The sequence below is a fragment of the Pan paniscus genome, chromosome 1 (genome assembly GCF_029289425.2).
Source record: "Pan paniscus chromosome 1, NHGRI_mPanPan1-v2.0_pri, whole genome shotgun sequence".
In the NCBI taxonomy this organism is placed as follows: Eukaryota; Metazoa; Chordata; class Mammalia; order Primates; family Hominidae; genus Pan; species Pan paniscus.
Genome location: NC_073249.2, coordinates 23,659,451 through 23,684,941, shown reverse-complemented (window position 1 = coordinate 23,684,941; position 25,491 = coordinate 23,659,451). Strand labels below are relative to the sequence as shown.

General features: G+C 50.1%; 1 protein-coding gene across 4 annotated transcripts in view; it reads right to left on the bottom strand.

Moving 5' to 3' along the window:
* The window catches only part of TMEM63A (transmembrane protein 63A), a 39,529-nt gene that overhangs the window by 7,408 nt on the left and 6,630 nt on the right, over positions 1-25,491 (bottom strand). For 3 of the 4 annotated variants that reach the window (XM_063596551.1, XM_034947815.3, XM_063596536.1), the window contains 17 exons: positions 24,486-25,078; positions 21,381-21,460; positions 19,085-19,151; positions 18,176-18,213; positions 14,962-15,104; positions 14,186-14,237; positions 13,648-13,756; positions 12,973-13,043; positions 9,849-9,929; positions 9,533-9,656; positions 9,296-9,429; positions 7,918-8,055; positions 6,239-6,392; positions 3,978-4,084; positions 3,719-3,805; positions 2,933-2,995; positions 682-844 (listed from right to left, as the gene is read on the bottom strand). In XM_063596551.1, the coding sequence (XP_063452621.1) occupies positions 682-844; positions 2,933-2,995; positions 3,719-3,805; positions 3,978-4,084; positions 6,239-6,392; positions 7,918-8,055; positions 9,296-9,429; positions 9,533-9,656; positions 9,849-9,929; positions 12,973-13,043; positions 13,648-13,756; positions 14,186-14,237; positions 14,962-15,104; positions 18,176-18,213; positions 19,085-19,151; positions 21,381-21,460; positions 24,486-24,671 (1,797 nt within the window). In that variant the 5' untranslated portion in view covers positions 24,672-25,078. The remainder of the gene's footprint in view (positions 1-681; positions 845-2,932; positions 2,996-3,718; positions 3,806-3,977; positions 4,085-6,238; positions 6,393-7,917; positions 8,056-9,295; positions 9,430-9,532; positions 9,657-9,848; positions 9,930-12,972; positions 13,044-13,647; positions 13,757-14,185; positions 14,238-14,961; positions 15,105-18,175; positions 18,214-19,084; positions 19,152-21,380; positions 21,461-24,485; positions 25,079-25,491) is intronic. The other variant, XM_008967793.5, reaches the window with a different exon arrangement.

Below are 25,491 nucleotides of genomic sequence, written 5' to 3'. Positions count from 1 at the left end.
GTGCACCCAGCCCTCCCGAGGCATGGTGATGCGTGTTTGCTAGTGCTCCCTTCGTTCCACCCAACAGGCATGTGAGCCCCTGGAGGGAAGAGGTGGTCAGGGAAGAGGTGTAGAGTGACTCCAGCCCTTCTAGCAGGGGATCCTGGGCCAGCTTAGTTCATGCCTCTGTGAAATCGGGATACTAGCAGTGCCCAGCTCATAAGGGGGCTGAGAATGAAATGAAGGAATGCAGCACTTCTCCCACTTTCCTCGCACAGTGCCCACCATGGCAGAGGAGAATAAAAGAGAAAGCCACACCCTCCAGTTCAGGGAATCCTGGAATAAATGCCACAAGCCGAAAATGCCTTTGACATCTGGGGTTTGGCTAAGAATTTATGCAAATGGGTTACAGAAAAAGAGTCTGTTGGTTTGAGTTGTATGTATGTATGTGTGCGATCAAACCGTTTCAAATGCCAAAGTCCCAAGCTCTCTCCTCCAGCCTGTGAGCTAGAGAGGAGGCTGGAGGAGGCCACGCCTGCCTGGACCCAGGTTTGAGAAGCACTTAGCCCAGTGCCTGCACTAGTGGGTAGTCAGGTAAATGCTACCCACTAGCGGGGGTAGTGGGGGTGAGAGGCCCTCGGGTCAGTGAAGGGGGACATGGGAGGGAGTCAGAGGCACAGCCCTGGGCCCAGGGGATGGCACCTGCTTGACATTCCTGCGGTCGGCAGCCGTCTTGGCCATGATCATGCGGAAGGTATAGAGGATGAGGCCTGGCAGCCGCAGCAGCTCCATGCCATTGCCGATGAAGGCCGAGGCGATGACATAGTTCACAAAGAAGGCGCCCTGGTCAGGCAGGAAGACGCACCTGGGGAAACCGGGGCCCAGGTCTGTGAGCTGAGAGCCGCTCTTGGAGGGAGAGGAGGGGCCCCTAGGCTGGGCAGGAGCAGAAAGGCCCTGGGAGGGCTGTATACTCTTCCGTTCATTCAGCACATATTTGGGAAACACATCTGTGCGCCAAGCACCTTTCTAGGCATTGAGAATAGAACAAAGCCCCTGCGCCACTCTCTTGAAGTTCACATTCTAGCTGGGGGCACAAACAAGCAGACAAACAAATATTCCATCTGCTGGGGACGGTGAGCACTAGAGGAAAACAAAGCAGGGAGGGTTCCTATGTCATACAGGGGTTGGAGGAGCCTTTCTAACAAGGTGATATTCGTGCAGAAATGTGAAGAGGTGAAGGAGCAAGTCATCCCCAAACCTGGGAAGACAGGATTCCAGGGAAAGGGAACAACATACAAGACGCCTGAGGATGTCCTCGTCTGCTGCACATCCAGGGGCTGGACAGCAGTGGGCGAGGGGAGGCAGAAGACAAGGCTGAAAGGGGCTGGGGGCCAGCCCAGGGCAAGGGATCTGTTCCAATGGGGTCAGGGAGACTACGCAGATGGCCACTGTGTCATCCCCATGTGGGATGAGGGCGGTTGTGATGGAGGTGGTGAGATATGAAGGGATTCTGGATCTACTTTAGAGAGAGAGCTGTCAGGATTTTCTGGTAGGCTGGGTATGGCATGGGAGGGATAGAAAGGAAACAAGGTGAACTTTGAGGTTTTTTGCCAAAACAAGTAGAAAAACAATATGGAATGGGGAAAGTTGTAGAGTAGCAGATTTGAGGGTAAAAGTCGAGAGTTTGGTTTTGGGCAGGTAACATCCGTGGTACCCAGTAAAACTCCAGCTGGAGTTTGAGGTGGGTAGTTGGGTTACCAGCCTGGAGGTGCATGCTAGAGGCATAAATGTGGATGTTGTCCGCATAAGTTAATTCAGGAGCGGTATCATGGCATGGAAGCCGTGGGTTCAGCTGAAGTCACCTAGAGAGGCAGTGTGGACCCAGAACTGGGGGCTGAGCCTTCAGGCAGCCAAAATCTAGAGTTGGGGAGATGGGAGAGAACCCACCAAGGAGGGTGACAAGAGGATGCTGTGGGATGAGAGACCCAAGGCCGAGCTTCGAGGAGGAAGGCTCGGATAAATGTGTCAGATGTCGCTGATAGATCATAAGATGAGGATTGAGCTGGTCACTGGATTTGTCAATCTGAAAGTCACTGTCAACCTAGACTATTGCTGGCTGTATGTATGTGTGTCTGTCACAGTCACCAGCTCCCAACTCATCAGCTTACTCAGCAAGAACTCATTTAAAATAACTCGCCCCATCCTTACAGGTAAGCACATTCTTTTAGGAAAGTCAATGCCAAGCCTCTGGACCTATATTAAGACCTAATGTATAGTCTGTAGGGGCTGGGGTTGAATCCCAGCTCTGTTCCTTAACCAGCTGGGTAAACTTGGGCAAGTTATTCAATGTCTCCGAACCTCAGTCTCCTCATCTGTAAAATGGAGAGAATTATAGTATCTTCCTCATAGCTCGTTGTAAAGATACAGTGAGAAAAAGATGCATAAAGCATTTAGCATAGTGCCTTCTTAAACAATAGCTATTACTATTAAGTGGCATGGTATAAGTTTAAAATACTAACAAGGATACATCAGTAATAAATTTAATTCTATTCTGGCAAAAATAATCCCCAGAGCCCAGAGGCATCCTGGCTGCCATCTTTAATTATTATTCTCCTTTCCCCACTCCCTGGCACCACCGAGACCCAGCAATTCCTTCTCCCCATGTGACTCTGTGCTCAGTAAGTTTCAATGAATGAGACGGCTGCTAATTGAGTTCTGGCCTAAAAAATTAACCACATTTCTGCAAGCATAGCACAAAGTGGGTCAGCTCCCACAGTATCTACCAGAAACCTGGCAGGGTGGAGGTGAGGCCCCAAGCCCTGCTGTCTGGGGAGGAAGATGCCTGTTCAGAAGCATAGGCTACGACCGCCCCCACCCATCCCACTGCAGCCCCAGCCCCTGTGGGACTTTCACCCAGGGCCATGGCTCCAGAACTCAACTTGGCAATACTCACTCCAACCTGATGGAGGCCTCCGAGGAAGTTTTGTCAAAGAGCCACCGGAAGAAAAAATCTAGACTGAAAAACAAAGGAACCCCCTAAGAGTTTATTTCCAGCATTCCATATTGTCACTACACATGCTTTCATTTTCTTTTGCTCTAAAAACAGGCCAAAGCTCGAGATTGACTTTTGTTCTCAACGATGCCACTTACTACGGCATGACCTGTCACAGTCTGCTTTAACAGAAACTTCCTTCCTTGAGATAAATAAAGCCATGATGAGGCCTTCCCTAAGTGGAAGGTCCTTGATAAGTTTCATTTTCTTTTCTCTTTTGTAGAGATGGGGTTTCGCCAGACTGCCCAGGCTGGAACTCCTGGGCTCAAGCAATCTGCCCACCTCGGCCTCCCAAAATGCTAGGATTACAGGCGTGAGCCACTGTGCCTGGCCACAAAATTTTCAAGCTGGTTTTTTGTTTTTTTGTTTTTTGTTTTTTTTTTTGAGACAGAGTCTCATGCCTGTAATCCCAGCACTTTGGGAGGCCGAGGCGGGTGGATCACCTGAGGTCAGGAGCTCAAGAACAGCCTGACCAATATGGTGTTTTTTTCTTTTTTAAAAAGAACAATCAATCATATTGCCAGAAGAATCAATGACCCAGCCGTACTGCACGCCGAGTGGTTGCGACAGGCTTAGATATTGTTAGAGGTTTGCTTCTGCTACCAAACCGTTTGCATTCTCCTGGGGACAGTGCTCTCCTGATGTGACTCTGATTCTGAATTTAGAGCAGAAGGTGGTGGCATATACCTGGTGAGACCCAGGGAGGGCAGGATCAGCACCATGAAGATCAAGAATATGTAGACTTTGGTCATCATGATCTGGTTTTCCCCCGACCTGCAGGAAGTCAAAGGTGAGCACTCGCAGTCCCCCAAATGCTCTATGTGCCCCCAGTGAGGCCCCTGCCATGTGCCCACTGCCTGAGCAGCTGGGGGGTTAGGGTGTGGACAAGGGAGTGGTCAGAGATATCTTTCTTAGGGGCAGGGCCTCGGGGCTCCCGGGCACTCACTTGGTCCAGTGAGACTCCAGCAGTGTAGAGTAGTAGACAATGGAGGGGAGCAGGGCTGAGAAGGACCAGAGCAGGAGGGTGGGGAAGAACTGGCTGATGATCGGGTTCTAGGAGAAAGGTCCACAGGAGAGAGAGTCACAGGGGCCGTGGGCCACGCGGCTCTGAGGCCATGACCTATTGGTATGGTCGCTCAGTGGACTCCCAGGGTAGGTGTTTGTCATCTCTGACCCCAGAACCAAAACTGTGCCAGGTACAGAGTTGGTAGTCCATAAATGTTGGCTGAATAATCAGTAACAGCACCTTATATTTGTACAGCTCCTCACAGCACAGCAAAGAAAGCAATTTCACATACGAGTAAACTCCACTTATCTGACTAACCAGATTAAATAACCTTCTCTGCTCCCTATACAAAACCAATGACTGATGCTATGGCAAGACTGAACACCGAAGGCCTGGAGTCCTGGCCGGGGCGGGGGTGCCCTGCCTGCTCAGCTCCCACTGTCCAGCTGCAGCATATCAGGGCTCCACTGTGTGTGTCCACAATCCTGCTGTTTGTTACTGGGATTACATGAGCTGATTGACTTATTACTGTCACTGATTAGATGAACATAAAAATAGAGAGAAATTTTCTTTGAAAACTAAGTTGGCTACTTTGGAAAGACTTAATAAAAGTCAATTTCTAAAAAAAAAACAAAACGCTGTTAATTAGATGAGAGTAAATTAACGATAAAAGATCAAGGGATATGCAATCTAGGAAGTTTCTATATTCAGAATGGCTTGGCAAATATCTAAATTCTTCCTTTACTTTAAAGAAACCAACACTGGAATCACAAAACAATGAAATAAGGGTGTGGTTGATGTAAAGTAGACAAAGGGGAGCTCTCATCAGCAGATCCATCCTCAAAAGAATAGGCCTGTCCTTCTATTAAAAGATTGGCAAAGGAATGCATATTTATAATACCTGCTTTAAATCTTAAACAAAGCTGCTGAATTTATACTTAGGTAGTTTAAAACTATCTATGGAGTCAGATAAGAGCTTCAACCACACATCAGCTCATTGATTATCATGACAACAGCCTCACACCCTGTATAATAGTGCAGGTGTTTTAACTCCAGTTCTTGGATGAAAAACTGAGGTTCAGAATTCATCAGATAGGGAATGGCAAAGTGAAGACAAGGAGGCCCACCTGCCCCGTGTGCTTTCCCAGGGAATGATTAACCAAATGCAAAGTGAAATTTAAAAAGAAAAATAATCTAGGGAGATGGTTTGGCAAAGCTAATCATGAGAAACCAATAGCTTTTTGAGTAGATGCCAGTTGAGTGAGTGTTTGGCTGTTATCTCACTGATTCATCTAAGATTTTTGAAAATCGTTCGTTACCTATACAGAATAGTTTTTTTTTTTGTTTTTTTTTTTTGAGATGGAGTTTCGCTCTTGTTGCCCAGGCTGGAGTGCAGTGGTGCAATCTCGGCTTACTGCAACCTCCACCTCCCGGTTCAAGCGATTCTCCTGCCTCAGCCTCCTGACTATCTGGGATTATAAGCGCCCACCAACACGCCCAGCTAATTTTTGTATTTTCAGTAGAGATGGGGTTGTGCCATGTTGGCCAGGCTAGTCTTGAACTCCTGACCTCAGGTGATCCGCCCACCTTGGCCTCCCAAAGTGCTGGGATTACAGGCGTGAGCTACCGTGCCCGGCCCCAAAATAGTTTTATAACAAGGTCATTAGCAACCAAAATGTAAAAGAAATAATTTGTGATCCTGCCACCCCAATCAACGAAGCTCTTTTCCTTCCTTCCTGGCCCCTCCCCGTAGTGTCCATGACAGACATGCCTCACTGGTACATCCCTGCTTCTGTCAGGAGCCCTGCATGGGTGCCACAAAATCTATACAATTTTGAATGGATGCTTGATAGTCTACCAACCTGAATATACCACATTCAACTCAAATGATGCCTACCATTCAGTATTTAGATAGTCTATTAAAATATATATGTATGCATGTGTGTGTATATATACATATAATATGTGTGTATGTGTATGTGTGTGTGTGTGTGTGTGTGTGTATGGCATTACTATAAGGACTTTGTAATAAATGTGGCCATGCCTGCTCAGGGCTTAAAAGCAAGGATGTGAGCTGAGCAACATGACCCCCTGGTTTAGTTCCCCGCACACACCCCACTCCTCTCCCCACTCCTTCCCCATCCACCAAGCCCTCTTCTCACCAGCTATCCTGGGAGGGGCCTTGCAGAACAGTTACTCACATTCAGCGCATGGATGGGTTTGGTGACATTAAACTTGTCCATGGTGGACAGGATGATGGAGGGTGTGGTCAGGAAAAACAGCCCCAGGAAGAGGGTGAAGTTGATGCCCAGCCACTGTAGCCACCAGCGGAGGCCCTGGATAGAGAGGTTCTTCCTGCAGCGGGAGAGGGGATACAGGTCTTGAGGCTTGTCTCCCAGTGCTCGTGGCTTAGGTGGGTCAGAAGGTCAGATTTAGGCAGACCAAGAGACTAGCCTGGGGGCAAGTTCTCCGCACTGACCTTCAACTACAGAAAGACCAAATCTTAGGTCCCCAAGAGCTCAGAGGGAACAATTATTCTCTCAGATGTGGCTCCCCAGCTAGAGTCTGGGGGCCAGAACCTACCCAAAGAGATGGCATGAGCACCCAAGCAGGCCAAACAAGGCTCCAGCATGGCATTTATTTTTTCTTTTTCTGTTTTTTTTTTTTTTTTTTTTTTTGGAGACAGAGTCTTGCTCAGTCACCCAGGCTAGAGTGCAGTGGTGTGATCTCGGCTCACTGCAACCTCTGCCTCCCAGATTCAAGCAATTCTCCTGCTCAGCCTCCCATGTAGCTGGGACTATAGGCGTGTACCACCACACCCAGCTAATTTTTTTGTATTTTTAGTAGAGACAGGGTTTCACCATGTTACCCAGGGTGGTCTTGAACTCCTGAGCTCAGGCAATCTGCCTGCCTCAGCCTCTCAAAGTGCTAGGATTACAGGTGTGAGCACCACGCCCGGCCCCAGCATGGCATTTCTTAGACACATCTGCAATGCTTTGTGACTAACGACACATTCTTCCCAACGGGGCTGTAGCTGGGGTACAGGAAGGAGGAAGGCAGGGACAAAGGAGTGAAGGCATAGCTTGCACCTGCCCTGGCCTCTCATCCCAAAGAACAGACCCACAAAGCAAGCCTGAGTTTAGGAAGCCTTGTGAACCAAAGAGCAAAACTGTCAGAGGCAGAACTAGAACCGAGCAGAGGGGAGCACTTCAAGCTCATTCTGTGCAAGGAGCTGAGGCAGGGCTGGACAGGCAGCTGCGCTGGGGCTTGCGCTGGGTGCCCTTACCCTCAGCACAGCGCTGGAGGCTCACCAGGGCCCCCATGGACACAGCTCAGCTCCCCAGCACGGCCCCAGGCTGACACTGGACCTAAGTAAGGCTGCACAAGCTGCATGCGGCTACTGAGCATTTTAAATGTGGCTGGTGTGAATTGAGAGGTGCTAGAAGTGTAAAATACACACCAGATATTTGAAGACTAAGTGTGAAAAAGAGAATGTAAAACATCTCACATTTTTCAAAAATTGACTGCATGTTGAAATAACAGTTTGGATATATTGGGCGAGATACATTATTAAAATTAATTTCAACTGTTTCTTTTTACTTTTTTAGCATGGCTATTAGGAAATTTAAAATTAGACACAGAACTGGCATTATATTTCTGCTGGGTAGCACTTGAATGCTAGGGAGGAACACTGGAGAGAAGGGCTGGGCAGATACCCCAGTTGGGCCACACCGAGCACATCACAGCATCACGGCCCACAGAATTGCAGATGTGTGGAGATCTCCATTGACTGCCAGGTCACACCTGTGCTCCAGGTGATGGGCAGCTCCCACCAGGAACCCAGGCCTCTCTCCCACCTCTCCTTGGTCTAGGAGCTCACCAGCAGATGTCCTCAGGGTCAGCGGCAAAGGTGACTGTCCACTTGGAGGTATAGAGCTCCCTGCTATGGGAGGACGGCTGGGGCTCACCTTTGCACTGAAGGCTCTGACACTTGCAGGCGTTGAAATCTTTCAGGATGCTGCAAGGAAATGTAGCAACAGCCAGGCCCAGGCTACTCAGGTTACCACGCACACATGCGGCAAGTGGGGACTGAGTAGGAGTGGGAGGCAGTGGCATAGGACCTTTGCTTTGTTGTGATTAGTGTATTATGAGTAACGCTATGTAAGAGGTGCCATGCAAGCACACTGTGTGGAGAATTTTGTTTAATCCTCGCAACCACCAGCAACAAAGGGAGTACGATTCCCATTTTACAGATAAGGAAACTGAGGGCAACACACTGCTCTTCCATAGGGCCATCCCCCTCCACCCTGCCTGTTAAGCTGGAGCTCTGATCAATGCTACTGCCAGGCCAGTGGCTCAGCTTTTCCTTCTGTCACTTTTTCCCCAGGCCCAAGGGTAGCAATAGACCACGTTACACACTGCCTGTTCCCAAGCTTCCCTCCTCAGGGCTCCCACCTCGACCCTCACCATCTCAACAGGTCACAGCTTTTCCTCCTTTAACCTCCCGTAAGGAGCCCAGCAGCCCCTCTACTCCTGCCTCAGATGCCTTCCCCTTTCCTCCTGCCCCAGTGTCTGCAAGGAGGCAGGAAGTCCTGTGTGAGTCCATTCCTAGTGTCACAATGCCCGGGGCAGGGAAGGCAGGGGGAGGGGCAGTGGCTGGACACCTTTCCACACCCCTCTCCCGACCCACCCCGTGCTGCTCCTAAGGCGAGATGACACTGAGATCACAGGCATGAGAGCCGGAGTCCCGTGCCAAGGGCCACTGTGAAAAGCCACTCCCCAGGGTCAAGCTCCCCACTGCAGTGAGCGCCCCAGCGTGCCCCAGGGGTCTTCCCCACAGCTTTGCATTTGTGGGAAGGTGGGGAGCCACAGACAGAAGGATCTGTGGCCCAGAGCAGATGTCTGAAAGGAGGGTGCCTCCATCTCCCCTGGGGCAAGGTTGGCACATGAAGCCAACAGGATGGGTCCAGGGCAGCAGGGAAGAGCCCGGCAGTGGGGCCAGGCCACATCAGCTCGAGGGGGTCAGCCAGAATCACCCACTCCGTGGCTGCTGCCCACACCCCCACCGCCTGTTACACAAACATGGGCTGGGCTGGCTGAAAGTGAGTGTGGGTAGCTGAGGGAGGAGAAGGAAACACCACAGATAAATCCCAGGGATGGTGGGTCAGCAGTATCATCTCCACCCGAGAGGGACAGTGAGTTATCTGGAGGGGAACAGGGAGTCAGCCAAGAAGGGGTCTGGATGTGCCCACACTCACTAGGTGGCCATGGACTTCTCCTGGAAGGTGACGAAGGCCATTCCCAGGGGCTGGTCCTGGACGTGGCGTTCTTCCTCTGTGATCCTCTCCAGCAGCCTGTCCTTCATCCGTGTGTAGTAAGAGATGGCGTCTTCCTGCCAGAAGACACATCCCATTGGGATGACGTGGCCCCATGCTGGTGTCTGGGGCACCCTGATGCCAATGCCTCTGCTCCCAGCCGGGGGGCGGGACCCTTACCCACTCACAGCCCAGCACTTCACAGCAGCAAAACTGGCCACAGGGCTTGGGGTTGATGAGGGTCCGCTGGCCTGTCTTCACCTGCAGGTTTGTGTAATAGGTCAGGCTCTTCTCAGTCTTCTTTCTGTAGGGGTGGGAGCGGGGGCACAAACTTCAGATTCAGAATCCTGTGGCAGGGACCCCCATACCCACAGTTCAACCATCGAACGCCAGGGGAGAAGGAGGGGTCCAGGGCCTCCCGCCTCCCTTCCTAGCTGGGGGATGCAAGGCCAGCAAGGAAGGAGGAAGCATCTTGCAAGGCCCGCCCGCCACTCACTTCTCCTTGCACAGGTAGATCAGTTTGGCCACGTTGTAGCACAGCTGCACATCAACCACCTCACACGTGGGATACGCGTCCCTGTGGCCAGGGAGAGAAGGAGGCAAAAGACACCGTTGGAAAAGAAAACACCCCAAGCAGGAGACGTGCCCACGGATCCAAGGGAAAGGATGGCAGAGTGATCTCGCTGCTGGTTTCTGTGCCAGCGGAGACCTCTCTTCTCTTTGTCTTTTATCCTCCAAAAGGGGGAAATTTTGAAATTTAATACAAAGAGGGCTTTTGTTTTGTTTTGTTTTGTTTAGAGACAGGGTCTCACTCTGTCACCCAGGCTGCAGTACAGTGGCGCAATCATGGCTCACTGCAGCCTCAACCTTCTGGGCTCAATCAATCCTCCCACCTCAGCCTCCTGAGTAGCTGGGGCTACAGGCACATGCCACCACGCTGATTTTTATTTTTTGTAGAGACGGGGTCTCGCTATGTTGCCCAGGCTGATTTCGAACTTCTGGCCTCAAGCATTCCTCCTGCCTCAGCCTCCCAAAGTGCTGGGATTGTAGGCGTGAGTCACCGCACCCGCTAGCCTTTTTTAGTAGTATGAAGCTAACTGCCTGGAACTGACAAGTTTATACCCACTTGGCTTGCAATCAGCTGGCACTTCTCCTGGGGAAAAATGAACACATCTCTATCCCCTCTAAAGACCCAAAGGAACAGATTTATTGTTTGTGCTAGGTCAGTATCTACCTTGAGCCATCACTGAAATCCTATTCAGGTAGCCTTTTTTAAGGTCACAGACCTTTCAGAGGGTCTAAGGAAAGCAAACGACCCTCAGACCAGAAAATATCTACACACATATTAACAACCAGCAAGGCCAGGTGCGGTGGCTCATGCCTGTAATCCCAGCACTTTGGGAGGCTGAGGCGGGTGGATCACTTGAGGTCAGGAGTTTGCGACCAGCCTGGCCAATGTGGTGAAACGCTGTCTCTACTAAAAATACAAAAATTAGCCAGGTGTGGTGGCACACACCTGTAATCCAGCTACTCGGGAGGCTGGGGCATGAGAATCACTTGAACCTGGGAGGCAGAGGTTGCAGTGAGCAAGATTGCCCCACTGCACTCCAGCCTGGGCAACAGAGTGAGACTCCGTCTCAAAAAAAAAAAAAAAAAAAAAACCACCAGCAAAATACATACTCACTATTGACCAGGTATTGTTACATATATTGATTTATTTAATCCTCATTATAACCTGTGAGGTTTTGTCCCCATTTTACAGATGAGTAAACTGAGGCCGACAGAGGTAAGTGGCTTGTGCCCAAGATCACACAGCTAGTGAGTGTCTGAGCCAGGAGGTGAATACAGGCAACCTGGCTCCAAGGTCAATGCTCATGGCCACCATGCAATACCCCCTCACCATACACGCAAAATTATACATACAATTCCAGGGGATTCCAGAACCATGTAAATCCCCACCTACCACCTGCCAGGCACTGTTCTAGGTGCTGGTAACAGGGCCTGGATGTGCTTACATTTTAGTGAGAGAGACAGCCCATAGGTATATCAATCATGAAATTAAACAGTAGGACAATTTCTGGTCTCAATAAGAGCTGTGAGGAAGAAAACTGCAATTTAAGCATCCCTGCTTGAAAGACAAATTCATACATCAATCCCCACGGATTGCAACAGCATTCACTAAAAAGGCCTCTTAAAATAGGGGAAAGCATGAGTCATGCAATGTTTGTATGAGAATGAGGAGACTTTTTTTTTCTCTTTAAAGTTATACATTAAGTGGAATTACTGTTTCCAGGTGTTGCCTAGCAGGCAACTTTGAGGAGTTGCTTCAAGGAAATACAGAAAAATGATTCTGGTATTGAGTATTTACATATTAGTAAATATTTCTAAAATACTTAAGAGTTTCTGAAGAAGTTTTTCAAATTTTAAACATTCAGTTTACGATTCTGTCTAGCAATTTGCTTAGCAAGTGCTTTCTTCACAAATAGTGCAAAGTTAAAGTGTAGCCAACTCCTAGTCCATGCAACAAATTAGTGGCTGCTGTATTGATAAGGAATGAAGAGAGGCCGGGCATGGTGGCTCACGCCTGTAATCCCAGCACTTTGGGAGGGCAAGGCAGGAGGATCACTTGAGCCCAGCAATTCGAGACCAGCCTGGGCAACATAGCAAGACTCTATCTCCATAAAAAATTTAAAAATTAGCTGGGTGTGGTGGCATGTGTCTGCAGTCCCAGCTACTTGGGAGGCTGAGGCAGGAAGATGCCTTAAGTCCAGGAGTTGAGGCCGCAGTAAGCTATTATTGCACTACTGGACTCTAGCCTGGGCAACAGAGCAAGACCCTGTCTCTAAAAAAATAAGATAATAAAAAAAGGAATGAAGAAAGAATAAAATGTCAGCTCCTCAGCCCAGCCTTCAGGTCCTCCAGCATGGGGTCCTGGGAGCCTTCCCGGCCTGCTTGCCCTGCCCCCCCGCACCCCACCACCACCTTTCCTGATGCTCTGGGCCTTTCCCCACATCCCTGGCTGCACACGTAATCTCCTCACAGGAAAGACTTTCCTCCAGCCTCCATCTGCAGGAATTGGTGCAGATACTCAAAGGGAGCCACTGGAAAGGAGGTTCTACCAGGGAGAGCCTGGACTCAGACACAGTGCTCACTCAACAGACACCCGCTCAGTGGGTGGACAAACGAACAAACGCAGAGATGGCCCCAAGGTCCTTCCACCTGTGAGACCCTAGCCCTGTGGGTCCATACAAATGCTCAGCTCACGTCTCTCTTATTCTGCAAAGGTGATGCTAAGAACCCCGGGTTCAACAATCTTTTCCCCCGTATGCTCTCAAGACGTTTATTTGCACCTACACCCTGGTCTGTGCTCTGGACACTGTGCACAGGCTGCTGCTTGAAGAGGATAGGCCACCAGGGCGCTATTCACTGCACAGCACCAGCAGGGCTGGCACACAGGAGCCACTCCATACACGTGTGGCAGGGCCAGGTCCTTCTCAGATCTCACCTGGATACCCAAGTGAGAGACAGAAGGCGCTCACCTAAGGTGCTCGCCCTGCGGGTGGGGCTGTGCTGGTCCTACGTGGAGGGGGCTCAGCTCCCCTCCCACCCCACCTGCTTACCGGAAGTGGCTCTCCACAGTCTCCTTCCTGGCATCTCTGGGGAGTCCTGTGATGAACAGGGTCCGCCTCACCTGTCCGGGAAATACAGCAGGGAGAGAAGTCACCCACAAGCCAGTGTGCCGGTATGCTCAGGTTTCCTACCCCACTCCAGCCTCTGGAAAGTAAACAACAGGAAATCAGAAGGCTCCAGTTTTCTCCTTCTGTGGCCGGGGGAGCCCCAAAGCATGTCATTTACACAGCGTCTTCTTCCAGGCTGTACAAAGAATCCACTTCCAAAGCAACTCTATGAGCCTTCTTTGCATGGCAGGAGACTGAGAAAGAGGGGAAGTGACTCAAATGCGGTCACACAGCAGATCAGAGGAGGACCCAGGCCTGGAACCAAGCCACAGAAGCTCCCCTCCCCTGTGAAGCTGTGGGCGGCAAAGAGAAAGGGCTGCTCTCAACCCAAACTTCTTTACTTAGCACCAGTAACTGTCCAAATCTTGAAACAATCCACCAGGAAACTGTTTTTTTAAAGATGGTGCCAAGTGTGAGCAAGAATAAGCAAGCGGGGCTCCTGAGGCCCTCCCAGAGCTCATTGCGGTCAGGGCCTGTGGCACAGCCTGGGAGGCCCTTCCACTCCGACTCCCACCTGAGTCCCTCCCAGCACATGTCCCTAAGTCCCGCCTCACTCACCAGGTTCTCCTCTTTGTACTTAATGGACTGAGTGTGGTGCCGCATGAAACCCACAGTGAGGAAGAGGTAAATGACAGCAAAGATGGTGTGCAGCCAAAGGAGGTCATTGCTGAGAGGGAAACCACCTGCCATCAGGGCTGGGATCCCAGGCAGGGAGCTGGGGGTGCAGAGCTGGGGCCTGGTTACCCTCAGTGGGCACTGAACTGAGGACCAACAGCTTCACCACAAGAGATGCCTCCCACAGAGGTTGTGTGGCCAGCACCCCTCAGCCCACAGTGAATACTTCAGAGGGGTCCCCGTCTCTGTCCTGACAAATGAACTCCAGATCCACAGGACCCTCCGTGTTTCTTAAAACCCTGGCAAAACAGTGTCTGCCTGTGGCGTGTTCATGCCCACAGCTCAACAACACACTAGCTGCAAGGGGCCTTCAGATACCAGCCGGCCCCCTTTGGAGTACCTCTGGCCTGCCCCGGGCTCCCGACCTGCCTTCTCCTTGATCTCACCCATCAGCACCTATCCCCACGGGCTCCATACTCACTCAGTCTGTAGGTTTGCTATTGTTGTCCTCCCAAAACTGTACGGGTCTTTGTCTGCAGAGAAGCACAGATACTTAGTTCCAGGGTCATGTGGGGAAGCAGGAGAGGGCGTAACCAATCAGCCTTGGTTTGTGGAGCTCTGGGGAGGAGGAGCATGTCTGGACCAGCAGGAAGACAACGTCTGACTGGTCTTTCCAGAGCTACACCATCAAGGCCTCTGCTTGAAACCAAAATGCTCCCTGATAACTTCTCAACCTTTCATTGCAGGTAAAGGCATAATGTGAATTCATTTTGTTTTGAGAAAACTAAAAACATCCTATGTTGTTACAAAACCAACGTTGGGAACCACTGGGTATCCTAAGTGGATTCATGGTGGCATTTTGGAAGGTGGATTCTTGCAGTTGCCCTTAGATATAATGCCACACCCTGATTTTAATTAAGTATCATGGATATCTTCTGGGTCCATTAATTGTGACCTCCTAATTTGGGTGAGGGCAGGAAAGTATAAAAGACTCTCTGATAGCCCCTGATTCTGTAAATCTTGGGGGGCTTTTTTCCCTATTTAAATAGAACCAGACATTGATATTGGGGCCCCAGTTTTAGCCTAGGTTTGCTCCAGATCTTTAATCAGATAGAAATGTTCAGAGTCACCCTGAGACCATCTTACATCTGAAGTGGGGCATGACTCCTGGGGTTCTGGTCTACCACAGTGAGCCCTTTCCCTAGGACTGCCACTCTGCCCCATTACAACATAGACAAGGGTGAGGAGGGTCATTACCCAGCAAGTCCCCTGAGAGGTTGACAGGCAGGATGACACACAGGGACAAAAAGCTGACCACCACCAACAGGAAGATGATGTGCCTCTGGAAGGACAGGTAGTGGATGGCGTCCTCCCCACACCATTCCAGGATCTGGTCATCACTGGCCAAGACACAGAGGAATCTTAATGAGCAGTGGAACAGGCCTCGGGGCTCTGCATGAAGTGTCTCATATCATCCTCACCACACTCTTATGAGATGGTTCGATCGCTATCCCCACATTTTTGTTCACATATGAGGAAATAAAGGCACAGGAAACTTGCATAACTTTCAGGATCTCACATGATATAAATTCCAGAGCCCACCGTCTTAGCCCCTGTACCATACTCAAGGTAAAGGAATACCAGCACTCCATCTGATGTTGCTAGAAACATTTGTGCCCAAGTTACGTGTGTGGGAAAGGTACGTAAATACAGTCATCTCACAGCCCTGTCCTGCTTCTAAGGAATCACATTCAGAATAAAGTTAGGGCTGGGCGCAGTGGCTCACACCTGTAATCCCAGCACTTTGGGAGGCTGAGGCAGGTGGATCACCTGAGGTCAGGAGTTCGAGACCAGCCTGGCCAACACGGTGAAACTCTGTCTCTACTAAAAAATACTAAAAAAAAAAAAAAATTAGCCAAGTGTGGTGGCACATGCCTATAATCCCAGCAACTCAGGAGGCTGAGGCAGGAGAATTGCTTGAACCTGGGAGGTGGAGGTTGCAGTGAGTCGAGATCCCACTACTGCAACTCCAGCCTGGGTGACACAGTGAGACTCCATCTCAAAAAAGAAAAAAAAAAAAAAAAAAAGAATAAAGTCGGGAATATGCCCAGGCCCCAGGCCCCCACCTGTTTCCTGTCTCCCCCTCAGGTGGAGACCTGAGGTGGAGCCAAGAGTCCCAGTCCATCCTACCACCCTGGCCTCCTCCCTGTGTCCCCAGAGATGGGGAGGTGACTTGCTCCACCCTTTCCCACCCTTGGAGTGCTACACTTGGAGGCTCTGGGTCCACTGGGGACTCAGAAAATTCCAGGTTCACACAAGCCAGACTTCTGTGCTACAGAGGGAGAAGGGGCAGGGCACTCTGCTCTTTCCCACTCCCTGAAGGCGCAGCTTCTAGGCTGGGAAAGCAGTGCTTTGGGAAGAGCTCAGGGGGGCAAGGGCTGCATCATAAAAAGGCAGATCTGAAAGATGTCAGCGTGGGCTTTGCAGTCAGACCACAGTGTAATCCAGCGCAGCCGCCTCCACCTGAGGGCAGGTCATGGAGCTTACCTGCCTCTGACCTCGAGCAAGGAAACTGCCCACTGCCTACCTCATCGGCTTAGCAGGGGCTCAAGAGATAATAAGCATCAAACACCTAGTCCTGTACGTGGTATCAGTAGATGCTCAGAAATATGCCTGTTCATATGAGTCCTGATTACTATTTATCTAGAGGACAAAGCTTTGCAATTAACTACATTGTTCTCATTTCTAAATAAACTAACTCGCCTCCTGCTTCCTCCTGTTCCAGACCAGAGTTGACTGTCTCCCATGGGGCTCTGTCTCCTGCCAGTTCCCCTGGGAACAACTCCTACCAAACCGAACATTTACAACATGCTCTCACATGTATTCATTCCTTTGAATTAGGCTGAGCATATGTTATCCTCAGCCTCCTTTTACAGTTGGGGAAACTGAGGCCCAGAACATTTCATCCTTATAACCACCACATTTCATTATATAACCACCACATTTCATCAATTCTAAGATATCATTTTCATATTTCTTTTCTTTTTTTTTTTTTTTTTTTTTGAGACAGTTTTGCTCTTTCACTCAGGCTGGAGTTGCAGTGGGGTGATCTTGGCTCACTGCAACCTCCGCCTTCCGGTTTCAAGCGATTCTCCTGCCTCAGCCTCCCGAGTAGCTGGGATTACAGGCACCCGCCACCAAGCCTGGCTAATTTTTGTATTTTTAGTAGAGACGGAGTTTCACCATGTTGGCCAGGCTGGTCTTGAACTCCTGACCTCGTGATCTGCCTGCCTCAGCCTCCCAAAGTGTTGGGATTACAGGCGTCAGCCACCGCAGCCAGCCATATTTCAACTCCTCTGAAATGAGGTGTACGCTATCGTTATAGTTGATGGTAGCTTAGCTGACAACATTTTCTTGTTCTTAGTGCTATGTAAAATAACATGCACCTGGGCCAGGCGCGGTGGCTCATGCCTATAATCCCAGCACTTTGGGAGGCCGAGGCGGGCAGATCACCTGAGGTCGGGAGTTGGAGATCCGCCTGACCAACATGGAGAAACCCCGTCTCTACTAAAAATACAAAAAAATTAGCTGGGCATGGTGGCGCATGCCTGTAATCTCAGCTACTCTGGAGGCTGAGGCAGGAGAATCGCTTGAACCTGGGAGGCGGAGGCTGCGGTGAGCCGAGATCGTGCCATTGCACTCCAGCCTGGGCGACAAGAGCGAAACTCGGTCTGAAAAAAAAAAAACATGCATCTTACAACAATAACTTCTTAGATTCAATGGAATATGGCAGCAGGTGAGAACCAAGACTCACATCAGTCACCACCACCTCCCCCCCCCCCCCCGCACCGCCTCCTGGCTCCCTCCACCACATGAGAGGTAACTAACTGGCTCTTAATCACCTTTAATAATCTTTTAGATTTCTCTCCATGGGCCCCATTGAAAAAAAGAAAACTTGTAACCAAATGAATTGAATGTATTATATTTCTTCACTTTTCACTAATTCAAAGACATGCAAACCTGCCTAGGAGAGCGTCCATTGATATTTAATTGGTGTTAAATATTAAGTTGAATAATTAAAGCAAAAAATAGCTTTAATTAGTTTGTGCAGTATTATGAGAGATGAACATATGATTTCCACTGAATATGTTGAAATAAATAAAGTTCATCTCTATCTTCAAGAACTCTTGGGATCCAGCTCAATTTGGGAAGCCCCAGGCTCCAGCAGGGACTGTGTGCCCTCCAGCATGGAGGCTCCAATCCTACAGGCCTCCTTCCTCTGCCCCTGACCCCACGGGCTGCCTGGTCACCATGATTCTCAGCCCTCACATACTGCTTTGGACATTAACTAAAAAGTATCTAAGAGACCCCATCTTAAAATCAAGCATCTTGGCTCTTGCCTCTTGACTGGCCAAACACCCAAAAAAACCAGCCCAAAGGCCCCCCAGCAGCTGCCCCCTGGTGTACTCACTGCAGACGGAAGATGGCAGTCAGCCAGGGACAGCATCCCTGGAAACGGAGAGAACAGGGATTAGCTTCCAACATCTGTGTCTTTGACAGGCAGATGTAACCATTGTCTTTGACATTAAATAACCATTTAACCTCCTGTTGTATAAAAAACAGTGCTTTTATCCCATATTCAGCAAGCATGAGCCCAGTACTTCACAATATACACCACATGCCTGGAATTCTTGCTAAAATCTCCTGACAACTTCATGGTCAAATCACAAAACTTAGATCAAAAGCTGATGAAAGCTCAGAGCAGCTCTGGGCAAAGTGATATGGGCTGCTGTTTGATTGTTTACAATCACTGACCAAGAGGTGAGGCAAAAGAGAGGAAACAAGCCTAACGGATTGGACGGTCCACTGGAGTGGGTGTTAGGGGGAAAGGGTGTCTGCAGGTTTTATTGTCCTTCACATCTCAAACTTAATACCCCTACAGCTGGGCTGTTATCCAGCTAGGAAAGACAAATATTTGTTCAATAATTCATTCAACAATGACTAAACACCTACTATGCATCAGGCGCTGGGAAACAGGGCTGGAGAGGGCAGGGCTCCTGCCCACATCTGGCTCATAATCCAGCCAGCAAGTCCATAATTAACTGTCATACAAAGCCATAGGTGTAAGAGAGAGAAGTGCTGGGGAAGCCCAAGGGATTCCGTACCCCTTCCTGCCTGCAAATTCATCCAGTCTCAAGGTCCCGGGTCATCCAGCTGCCATCTCTCCTGTGGTATTTCCCAAGTTCAGGTGCCTTCGTCGATGCAGAAAAGCACTTTCTCCAGCACTTGCCACTCAAGATCTGCCCTGCTCCCTCCCCAAAACCATGACTGCCAGTCCCCACCCCCTGGCCATGACCACAACTGGGCCTTAGATACCAACCAGCTCATTTTCAAAGTCTTGTTGACCTGAGGAGGAAGTCGATGACAATCTCTGAAATCTGGACTCGCTAGAGACACAAAAAGAAAAAAAATGACAGATAATTCTTAGGAAAAAAAAAAAAGCCAAACAGGTCAAAAAGATCACGTCCAGTATTTTGCTGCCTCTTGGAGCTCAGAACCAAAGCTACCAGCCCTCGATGGCTGGGACAAAATATAACTCACTCTGTGAAAGATAGAGACAAGGACAATGACCATTCCCAGGCATGGTATAAAACTCTATGTTGTACGGGATGAATAGCAAGGGGTCAACACCCAGAAACCACACCACTGTGACTCGTCTAGCTAAACTGACTTCAAAGTGTTGCCTATTTATAGCATATTTCCCTATATTATCAAATAAAACTTGGAATAAATACTACATTTTATCAAATCTAAGATACCACTGGTTGTAATTTGCACAATTATTTTATGAAACACTAAAGAAAAAATGCTGCCAAATAAACTATGACCACCCATCAATAACAAGATGCCTCCCAATTTCAGAGATGAGAAAATGTCAAAACATATGTTTTAGAGTGGACAAATGATGGCACTTTATATTGTGGCATTTTAATCAGATCCTTTCTTGCGAGTACCCCCATAAAAACACCCCATGCGCTATAAATCTGAGGTGTTTGCAATACGTATATGTGACTGCTTTTCTTCTTCTTTTTTTTTTTTTTTTGAGACAGAGTCTGGCTCTGTCACCCAAGCTGGAAGTGCAGTGGGGTGATCTTGGCTCACTGCAAGCTCTGCCACCCGGGTTCAAGCAATTCTCTGCCTCAGTCTCCCGAGTAGCTGGGCTTACAGGAACCCGCCACCATGCCTGGCTAATTTTTGTATTTTTAATAGAGACAGGGTTTCATCATCTTGGCCAGGCTGGTCTTGAACTCCTGACCTCATGATCCACCCCCGCCTCGGCCTCCCAAAGTGCTGGGATTATAGGTGTGAGCCAACATGCCTGGCTGTGACTCCTTTTCTCTAGTCTCCTATTCCTGGTTCTACTGCCCCCCTGCTAAAGACAGAACACATGACGAAACTTAACTTTAAAAGCCTTTGCAGAGACACTGTCCCTTTTGACCTTCACAGTGACCTCATGGGGAAGAGAGGACAGAAGGAGACCGACCCTATTAAGTTTGGGGCCTTGACCAAGGTCGCACAGCCAGGGATACAGCAGGGCCCTCTGATCCCCAGGCGGTCTTTTCAACCAGAGTACATGGCCCCACTTCCAGCTGAATGTGCCATACAGGCATCAGATGTCCCAAAAGTTTCTCTCCAACAGTCCAAGGTCATCATCACCTCAGGCTTTAGCAAATCCCAGAGCAGGGATCACGGGGAAGGATGGTGCATTTTCAGGTACACCTCCTCTTCCCAGTTCAAAGGACCCTGCCGCACAGGCCACATGTCAGGAGGCGCCCGAGAGTGGAGGGTCTGCCAGAGCCCCAGAGGGGCTCTGGCTGGCAGCTGGGGCCAGTCCCTGAGTTTTCATCACTCACTTCCTATTACCACATCTGACACAAGATCCTGGGTGCAAACAGCCAGCTGGAGCTGGAACATCAGGTTGTGCAGATCCAGAATTCACTGTCACCCTTCAGGCGACATGAACAGAGAATCCTGGAGCCCCATGCAGAACTGAAAGGACCTGAGGCCTGGCCGAGGGAGCCTGTGTTTTGTAACAGACTCATCCAAAGCCGGCACTGACCTGGCAGGAGGGTGGGGCAGTTCCCTGATGGCTCTGCTGCCCTTGATCCTCACTCAGCCCTGGCCCCAAGCTAATTAATTTCAAAGATGATCACTTAAAAATACTCAAGGTGAGAAAGAAAATGGGCATCCTCTTCAGAGGATGATGAAAGCCCTCAGTATCTAAAGCAACCAGTCTGAAGCCAACAAGGTTCATGGCCTTGGCCCAACAGAAGCCCTGAGGGAGCTGAGCATCTGAGCCTGGATTTTTGTTTTTGTTTTTTGTTTGTGAGCACAGTGAGGGTAGCGAGGCTGACCTCATAGGTCTGTGTGGAAGAGCAAAGAGAACAGCTATTGGTACAGGCCAGGTAGATACACTTAATGAACACAATCTCATAGCAGTGTCATGTGTGGGTCCTGCCCACATGGAGGGCTTCATAAGCCCCTAGCCCATTCCAGGGACACACACACACACTATACACACATATATGCACACATGCACTTATACACACTCACGCACATATACACACTCACACGTACGCACACGCATGCTCACAGCCTAGGCGATATGTCTTTACCTGTCTGCTTCTGACACCAGGGCAATGCGGCCATAGTCCCAGAATCTTCTTCTTATAATAGAAAACACCAAGATTAAGAACTAAAAACAGAAAAGAAACCAAGTAAAAGCATATTGGATGGCTTCTCATTAGAAGACACAGCGGTCTCAGGGGTAAAGCCCACCTGCCCGCACTCAGCAGGGCTAGAAGGAAAACACCCAGGCCCAGAGAGGGCACTGAAGTGCCCAAGGCCATGCAGCTCAGTAGCCTGGATGCTTTGCTCACCCCCTTCACCAGCTCCTGTCACCTGTGCCCACGCCACCAAGGCTGCCAGCGCTGATGCCAAGCTTGCCTGGAGCCTGCCTAGTTCTGCACGTCAGCCCTGTCTCTTGCTCTCAAGGCAGCAGTAACACCACAAGGCCCAGTCTCGGGCCCTGCTCTGCCTTCAGTGGCCCCGAGCAGGAGGGTAAGGTCTGGCCCCAGAGCAGCCCCAGGAACCAGCATCCTTCTTCACTTTACAGAAAATTTTTTTCTTTCAGCTCACTGCAACTTCCCCTCCCGGGTTCAAGCAATTCTTGTGCCTCAGCCTCCAGAGTAGCTGGAACTACAGGTGCCCGCCACCACACCCAGCTAATTTTTGTATTTTAGTAGAGACAGGGTTTCACCATATTGGTCAGGCTGGTCTCGAACTCCTGACCTCAGGTGATCCACCTGCCTCAGCCTCCCAAGGTGCTGGGATTACAGGCGTGAGCCACCATGCTGGCCAGAAAATTTCATTTTAAATTACAGAACCAAGGTAGCAGAGCCTCCTCAGGCTGAGCCAGAAACGGTCAGTTTTTTCCTCTGAGTTTGATTCCCCTGAAGGCAGGCCCCGCAGGCCCTGCAATCCCCCAGCAGAGAGCATGCATGCAGGCAGCAAGGCACCACGAGAACCTGTGCTCGGGCTGGCTTGGCCTCCGTAAGCTGGGACACCTCAGCAAGCTTGTGTCCAATGGCAACCTCAGGGCTGGACTAAGCCGCTTAGCTCTAGACATCTGTACACTCTAGACTGTCCTCACTCCCCACAGTCCACCTTGGCAGGCTCCCTGCCATGTTCCTGCCTCTCTTCCCTCCCTAGACAGGGTCCCTCTCTTTGAGGTTCAGGGAGGTAGAGAAATACATCTTAGTAAGCACACCCCTGCCTGCTCTGATCAGAAACAGGGGTTTTGAAGGTAGGCTTTGTTTTCCTAAAGGAAATCCAGAAGACCTGAACCCCAGAGGCACTGAGTTCTCGTGGAATTTTCTTCAGGTGAATCAGGAAGTTGGTGACATATTTTCAAAGGCAGGTGAGTCATGTTGTAGGAAAACCACGAAACCTGCTCAGCAGGTGCCTGCCCTCTCTGTCCACAGCGGCTGCCGCCCTGGCCTGTGCAGTGCAGACACTTCCCACAAACCCACGCTCTCCAGGGCCCTCTGGCTCTTATGTGTCCCCCCTCCCCCACCCCCGAAACTTACTGCAATAAAAATCCACCCCTGGCCGGGCACCGTGGCTCACTCCTGTAATGCCAGCACTTTGGGAGGCCAAGGCTGGTGAATTGCTTGAGCTCAGGAGTTTGAGACCAGCCTAGGCAACATGGTGTGAAATCCCATCTCTACCAAAAATACAAAAATAACCCAGACACGGTGGCATGTGCTTGTAGTCCCAGCTATGCAGGAGGCTGAGGTGGGAGGATTGCTTGAGCCCAGGAGGAGGAAGTCGCAGTGAATTGTGATTATGCCACTGTACTTCAGCCTGGGTGACAGTGAGACCTTGTCTCAAAAAAAAAAAAAAAAAAAAAAAAAAAAATTCACCTTCAGCAGCACAATAGAGGGTGACTCTCTTCTCAGCCAATGCTGTTGCAACAATACCCACCCAGCCCAGCTAGGGTTCCTGCCCAGGCCCCGCTCTCTGTACTCCTCACCTTGGCCAAACTCTCCCCACCCTGAAGACCCAGGGCCACCCTCCTCTAATCCCACCAACTCTGAAATCCACCCCCACACCCCTGCCCACTCCTCCTTGCTACCCTAAGCCACCCTCCCCATGTTCCCCACCCAAGCCTAGTCTCCAGCTCCAAGCAGTCCAAGGATGTTTACTCCATCAGAGCCATCTGCCCCCTTCACTCAGATGGTCTCTGCCACATGTTAGGAGACAGTATCAAGAGGCACTGGCCAGCCCATGGCATTTGTGAAAAGAAGGGGCACTTTAACCCCAATAAATCTCAGCCAGCCAACGTTGAGTCTGCATAAAGAAGAACAATGCCATGGGGCATCTTTGTGAACAAGGAGATCTACGTTAAAGAAAGGCCACCTGCTGAAGGTACGCTCTAAGAATCAGCTTCTAATTCTTTTTTTTGTTTTTTTTTTGTTTTTTTTTTTTTTGAGACAGCGTCTCGCTCTTGTTGCACAGGCTGGAGTGCAGTGGCGTGATCTCGGCTCATTGCAACTCTGCCTCCCAGGTTCAAGCAATTCTCCTGCCTCTGCCTCCAGAGTAGCCGGGATTACAGGCGCCTACCACCACACCCGGCTAATTTTTTGTATTTTTAGTAGAGACAGGGTTTCACCATGTTAGCCAGGCTGGTCTTGAACTCCTGACCTCAGGCAATCTACTCACCTCAGCCTCCCAAAGTGCTGAGATTACAGGCATGAGCCACCGTACCTGGCCCAGCTTCTGATTCTGTAAAAACCCCAGGGATGCCAGAGGGGAACAGGAGGTGACACTTGGGAACTGCAGCTGCTCTATTCTAGTCCGTATTCTCCATTCACATGTCTCAACCCCTTGAGATGACCCTTCCCAAGGGCCTTAAAGATACGACAGGCTGAGAGCTCTGCAATCACAGTAGTAATCACAGGCATAGCTATGTGAGTATTCTGGCCTTATCCAAATTCCAAAATTCTCTGAGATAGGAATTATGATCTCCATTTCCGGAGCAGAAAGGGGAGGTGCACAGAAGCTAAGTAACATGCCTAAGTCACAGAGCTGGTAAGCAGCAGAGTTGGGATTTAAACCCAGCTATGTCTGACTTCTCATCTAAGTTTCCCAGAAGGCCCTGGGTGGGGCATTTAAACAAATAACTGAGGCAGTGGGACACGACTCATGAGGGCTCTCACCAGGAAGCAGCTGACGTCTATGAGCAGGACAGTGGGGATGCCACCAAAGGTGACCCCCTGGAGCACGGTGCTGTTTTTGGCTGAGTTGTAGCAATAGGAGTCGTTGGGCCGGTCCCCGAGTCCCAGCTGCTCCCTGATGGACACTGCCTTGGACTGCCACAGCTCCAGGAACGGGGAGTCCATCATCGCGCCTGTCTTCCCTGGAGCACAGGACAACAGGACAAGGCAGACGTTCAGGGCTCAAATTTCTTGCAGGTTCCCACCAGTGCTGGCAGAGCCAAAGGTAGGCGTTTCCCCAGGGACTGATCGGGCACAGTGAGCCAGCAGCAAGGAGTCCGGGAGAGCCAGACATTGGACCTCTGCATGCCTGGCAGTGTCCACAGAGAATGGCTGCATTGTGGGACAATCTCAGGGGATCAGATGGTCAGAGTGGATGGCTCATCCAGGACACAGTGGGCAGATCTCCAGAGGGGGCGATATGGAGCAAAGGAGGGACAGAGTTGCTGCAGCTGCTGTCTTAAGAAGTCCTAAAGTTCCTCTAGCCTCGAGGACTCGTGTTGGGAAAGTCACTCCTGCAGAAGCCACTGGCGGATCTAGAGTACAGACAGGGGAGAGGGAGAAAGGCACACAAAGGCAGGAAGAGGAAAACACCGGGATAAACAAACAGGGAAGAAGGGAACATCCAAGTATTCACGATGGTCCATCCACGAGCCACAGACAACACCTCACTCCCACTGCTCACAGAATGTCAGAGCTGGGACCTCAGAGATGGGTCCATCTGCTATACTTGGAAACTAAGCCTCAGAGGTTTAATAACTTGCCCCAAAGTTAAGGTTAACGAGCTGGTCAGGGCAGAATTGAATCCCAAACCCAATATCCTGACTCTCAGATGCCAGTTCTCTTTTTACTTTGCCACAGAGGAGAAAGTAAAGGGGGTGGTCTAGGGTAGGGACGGGGAGGGAGCCAGGAGTCCCAGGGCCTCCTCAGGGACCTCTGGGTCCCCTAG